Source organism: Carex rostrata, chromosome 10, assembly GCF_964058835.1.
Source record: "Carex rostrata chromosome 10, lpCarRost1.2, whole genome shotgun sequence".
NCBI lineage: Eukaryota > Viridiplantae > Streptophyta > Magnoliopsida > Poales > Cyperaceae > Carex > Carex rostrata.
In genome coordinates, this window is record NC_135927.1 from 9,332,043 (window position 1) to 9,337,514 (window position 5,472).

The window sequence follows — 5,472 nt, forward strand, 5'->3', positions numbered from 1 at the left end:
AAATTAATTATGAATTTTGTTATATTTTTCCTTTCCTTATTTTTGGTTAATATCCATAGAAATGAAGTATTAGTCGGTAAAATGGAAAAGACCAAAAGACTGGAAAGAGTCAAGAAGAGAAGCGTTTGCTTTATTTGAATGTTTTGAAAGATATTTGTAAAGCGACCCTTGCTTTCTTCATTTACGCAATGTACCTTCTAATGTACGCAAATACAAAAGTGTACTGCAAGAATTTTGAACTTTTAATAAATGCTTTAATCATAGTGATAGAGAGGAATATTTTTAATGAAAACAAATATATTTCATGTAGTTTTGAGATTGGTTGTGCTTTTGTCAGACTAAGAAATTTATTTTGTTTATAATTATGCTTTAATAATTGATGAGAGTTTAGAGTTTGGCTAGTATCACATCAGTGTTATTTCAGCTTATTTAACATCAACTTCAAAACTTATCGAATTGACCTTAAACGACGAACCCAACCCATTCAAACCGATCAACTTTATTAGATGTGTGTTTACATGCAAAAATTATAATTTTTCGAATTTATTTAGTATCAAGTCAAGCAGTCAAATGTGAGGATTTTTAAGTTAATTTTATTCATTCATTTTTAATATTTTTGACTGCTTGACTTGGTATTAAAATAACTCAAAAAATATATATAAATTTTACATGTACATACATCACTCGTACAGTAAATCAGTTTGAATGGTTTGAATTTCTCGTTTAAAGCCTATCAAATAAATATTGGAATTAGAATCATATAGCACCGATATCATACTAGCTAGACTCAATTTTATATGTGTTGAAGTTCCAAAACTTCAAATTATATAACTATTTTTTATAATAACCACCAGCCCAAAATCAAATGCTCTATTTTTTTTTCATATGTTTTTATAGTTAGCTCAATTTAAATGAAAAATTATTACTATTGTTTCCTTATATTTAAATAAGTGTTGGACATTTGTAAATGGAATAACTTGCCTTGTACACAAATAAGGAAAACAACTTACATTATTCACAGGACAAGACTTGGACTTCTGTACAAAATTGTATTATTTAAACTTTATGTGATTAGAATATTTGCAATGCAGATAATATGATTATTAACAATTGGAGAATTAGAGCCTGTTCGGTAGCATGGGAATTTTGTGGGAATGAAAATTTTTAATATGGAAATGGGAATTTCAATTTGTCAAAACCAAAGTTATATAATCCATAAAAAATTTGTAAATGTAGGTGTTCGGCAAATGCATGGGAAATTTGTTAGGATGTTTGTTTGTTTTTCTTTTTATAAAAGATGTAATAAACAAGGGGTAACGATATAATGTTAAATGTTTACGTAATTATAACTAATTAACTAATTAAATAATTTTAACTAATTAAATAATTTTAACAAATTAAATAAATTTAACTAATTAAATAATTTAACTAATTAAATAATTTTAACTAATTAACTTATTAAAATTATAACTAATTGTACAAGTTAATTTTGATTTAACTAATTAAATAAGCATTGATTAGTACAATTTCATCTTTTAATTTCATCCATCTTTTAACTTGAGTGCTGTCACAAGTTAAGTTGGGAAAAAAAAAAGGAGGTGTGAGTGAATTTTTTTTTTTCAACAAAAGCTATTGTAGAGAGTCCTATGGGTTTCAAAATGGGTACAAGTATGGGTATTTTATCAGGCTGCCGAACACTGTGTAGGTAAAAATACCATTACTTCACTTTTACCCTTTAAAACCCATAGGAATAGGTGTAGCCGAACAGGCCCTTAATGGTGAGATGTCATCTAATCCTCTTACAAGGGGTTGTCCCATTTGCACAATAATAAATGCATTAGCGGTGATGGTGGGGTCAACTGTTTTAGATAACTGTCTCTGTGGGACATTTATTTAAATACTAGTTCTTGTGCCGACTTAGTCTAGGCCATATCTTGTTGTTCGGATTCTATTGGAAGCTATAGAAATTTAAATAATTCATTTTAAATCTGACGGTTGAAGAAAGGGGTTCAAATTTGCATCGTGCGTTTTAATCTGGCACGAATTTTAAAGCGGATCCTTTTTAATCCGTGTCTGTATCCTTTGAGATATATATCAAATTTTCAGTATTATTTAAATTTAAAAACCGGATCAAATAGTTTACGATGCCTATCCAGAATGCAGGGCAACTATTTATTATTGTGCTTTGAGATTCGTGCAGAACTGATTTGAATGGTCTGGATTTTGCACAGATCAACTAAAAGTTTGTAATATATCAAGGGATGTGTATTCCTATAATCCAATTAGGTACCGAAATAATTTTTTCCTTCGGGAGCGAAAAGGAAGAGGTTTGATGGCAAACGGACCGTTCCATTTACGTCAAGATTCGTGCGTCTAAGTTAACAGTTTATAATTTGAATAATACGCATGAACTATGATATTGTGAATCAAACGGGTCTAGACCGAACATTAAACCGAATTATTCATCAGAAACATTCTGCTCCCTTTTTGCAAACTTGATTATAAGTTTATAACCTTCTATATATAGTCTATGTTGGCAGGTTAAGAAAGCTAAAAGGTTAAAAAAAATAAAAAATTATGGCAGATCATTTGAGTGTATATCTCATTTGGAATTGCAACAGCAAATTTTCAATTTAGTTGTCCTATTTTTTAATTGGTTCTGTAGATAACTTAATGAAATTGGTGTTGAATATTTTGTCATATTTTCTTCTTATTCTATAGACTGAACTGAACAAACCAATTTTCCTTATTTTACAGGATAAAAATTAACAAAAAAAATGAAAAATTGGACTCCTAGTACATGTTCATATGGAGGTCATGACGAACAATTCGGATCTAATATTCATACTTTGAAAATTAAGATATAAATCCATAATATGAATCAAAATGTGTTATGCATAGTATTGCAGCATCACTCGTGTCTGTTTGAGTAAGCTAGTACAAAACATTAATTTTTATGCGCCTGCTAGATAAAGTTTTAAGTAGTAATTTTATGTTTCTAGTTTTGAAATCAATAAAGTTGTTGTTGTTGTGTTAATTTTTTTTTTTTTTTTACTGAAGTTATTGAACTTGTTATTATAACAGGAGGTCAAAAAAATTGAATGGAACAATTATTAAAAATAAATTCCAAAAAATTTATGAAATACAAAAGAACGAGGGGAAATATAAAATGAAAGCAAGTTGAGAGCAAATTTGATATTGAGCCTTTGGTCAATGGTCAAAGAAAACCCGTCACAGTTTAATTAACAGTCAAACACGATATCATATTGCTGATTCAAATGTTGGTTTAATATATATAAACTTGATTCTAACTAAAAAAAAAATAGAAAACTGATGACATAAATTACACCTGTAATGTAACAAAATAAAATAATATAGACATTAAAGAGTTGAAGGCAATGTTTTATTAAAATACGATTACGTCTACGGTTATGCAATATAAAATGCATAAGAAGTATATATTTAATTTTCAATGTAAGAACTGAGAAGATAAAGGAGATTCCTATGATGACATCGATGCAGAAGCAAGGTCTGCCATGGACTTCAATTCGTTCCACACTTTGGTTGACAGATCTGGCCTATTCTTTCTCATTGGATCGCTGCATCTAAGGCCCAATGAGATCATCTTCTTGGCCTCCTTAAACGACCAGGGACCTGCCGAAGCATCAATTAATGCCTTCAATGTATCCTTCTTTTGTGCTGCCTCCACCAAGTTCCTTATTCCCCGTGGGTCTTTGCATGTCACGAGCCGCAACAACATAATGCCAAATGAATAAACATCAAATAAAGGAGTTATCTTCCCTGTTGAGAAGTACTCTGGATCCATGTAGGCAAGCGTTCCCTTTAGACTATCTGTCAACTGGAATGGTACACTTGCACTATCTGTCAAATTTAGTTGGCGGCAGAGGCCAAAATCGCTGATTTTGCTGACATTGTTAAAATCAAGAAGGATGTTGTCGGGCTTGAGATCACCATGCACAATACCATGAGGTTTGCTGGAGTGTAAGAAACTTAGTGCAGAGCAGATCTCAAATGCAATGCGTGTTCGGGTTTGCCATGAGAGGGGCGAAGTATTGTTTCTGGACCTCAGGTTATCTTCTAGGCTACCATTTGGTAAGTACTCATAAATAAGTGCACGAGTCTCTGCACAAGCCCCTATAAGCGTCACAAGGTTGGGATGCCTCACCTTGCTAAGAATTTCAATCTGTGAAGTTCAAATGAATAATTTCTTATTAACTACAAATAATTAGTCTCCTCTAGTGAGTAGTCAATGCTTAATTACAGAATTATGCATAATTTTAGTACAGACTCCCAAGCAAAATTACCAAACTATTTAAAGTATTATGTGTGTAGTTTGATGTTCTTCAATAATTCCTTGTGTACTTCGCGTCATTTGTGTTGATAGTTGTTTAGCATTTCTATTTTTGAAGTTTTATAAGTCATTTTAATGCTTACATTTTTTATCATTTTTTTTACACTTGACTTTGTACTAAATGGATTCAAAAATTTAAATGCACACACATTACTCATAAATCTCATAAAGTATATTGGTTTCAACGATTTGAATTCGTCATTTGAAACCAATCTGATGAATTTTTGGAGTTGTGCTCACCAAACCCTCTTGATGAGCACATCACATGCTAGCTTTGCTCAAAATTATATATTCTCCTTGTAGGAAATACCTCCTGGTGAAACTCTGTTGCTCCTTGACTGCTTCCTTCTTTCAGAATCTTTATTGCAATGTTAGTGTTGTGGAGGATGCCTTTGTACACAATGCCAAACCCACCTTCTCCAAGTTTCAATGACTCATGGAAATTGTTGGTTGCATCTTGGAGCTCAGAATAGCTGTATCCAGCAAAGTATCCTACAGCTTGGCTACCAGGGGCTTGCTGCTCTGTCAATTGGCGCAACTCTTCAACTTGTTTTCTAGCATAATCTCTTTCAGACATCAGTTGTTCTATGAGTTTCTGGGCTTCTGAAAGTTCAAGTTGAAGGGCAGGCCTCTCTTCGTTTGCATTGTGTGTGTTATTGTGTTCATTCTCATATTCTGCTGTATAAGAAGTTCTGTCATCTCTCTGCATTTAAGAAGCAGATTAATATATATAGATATATTGAGGTTGGCAAAGGTGCCATGCCTAAAACTAATCAACTGGTTCTGGTGGTACAAATCTTAGTTTTGGCTCAGTCAACGTAGAAACTTATTGACCATACATTGTAGAAACTTTTCTGGTTTCTGATATTCACACACTCGGAGTTATCATTTTCACGCCACCTTTTCGTGTTTGTTATATTCGCACTTGTTAACCCATTATTGTACAAAGTTCTTTATTGGATTAACTTTTTCTTGCACCCAACAATTCTCACTAATTTTACTTTCCTAAATTTCAATTTAATAAAATAAATAAATCTCTTGTACATTTATTGTAGATCATTTTATATACTTGTGACTAATAAATAAATTAAAAAATAATA

General features: G+C 31.6%; 1 protein-coding gene across 1 annotated transcript; it reads right to left on the reverse strand.

The window, feature by feature from the left end:
• Positions 1 to 3,465: 3,465 nt before the first annotated feature.
• LOC144560537 (U-box domain-containing protein 33-like) lies at positions 3,466 to 5,174 on the reverse strand. Its single transcript, XM_078309761.1, has 2 exons — positions 4,683 to 5,174; positions 3,466 to 4,204 (listed from the first exon to the last, which is right to left on the reverse strand). The coding sequence occupies exons 1-2, from the start codon at positions 5,079 to 5,081 to the stop codon at positions 3,503 to 3,505; spliced, it is 1,101 nt and encodes a 366-aa protein (XP_078165887.1). The 5' UTR covers positions 5,082 to 5,174; the 3' UTR covers positions 3,466 to 3,502.
• Between the last annotated feature and the right edge of the window lie 298 nt (positions 5,175 to 5,472).

Excerpts from the sequence above, each read along its gene's own strand:
- LOC144560537 (XM_078309761.1), bottom strand. The coding sequence starts at position 5,081 with ATGCAGAGAGATGACAGAACTTCTTATACAGCAGAATATGAGAATGAA. Across the intron at positions 4,205-4,682 it reads CAACAGAGTTTCACCAGGAG|ATTGAAATTCTTAGCAAGGT; the intron begins GTATTTCCTACA and ends TGAACTTCACAG.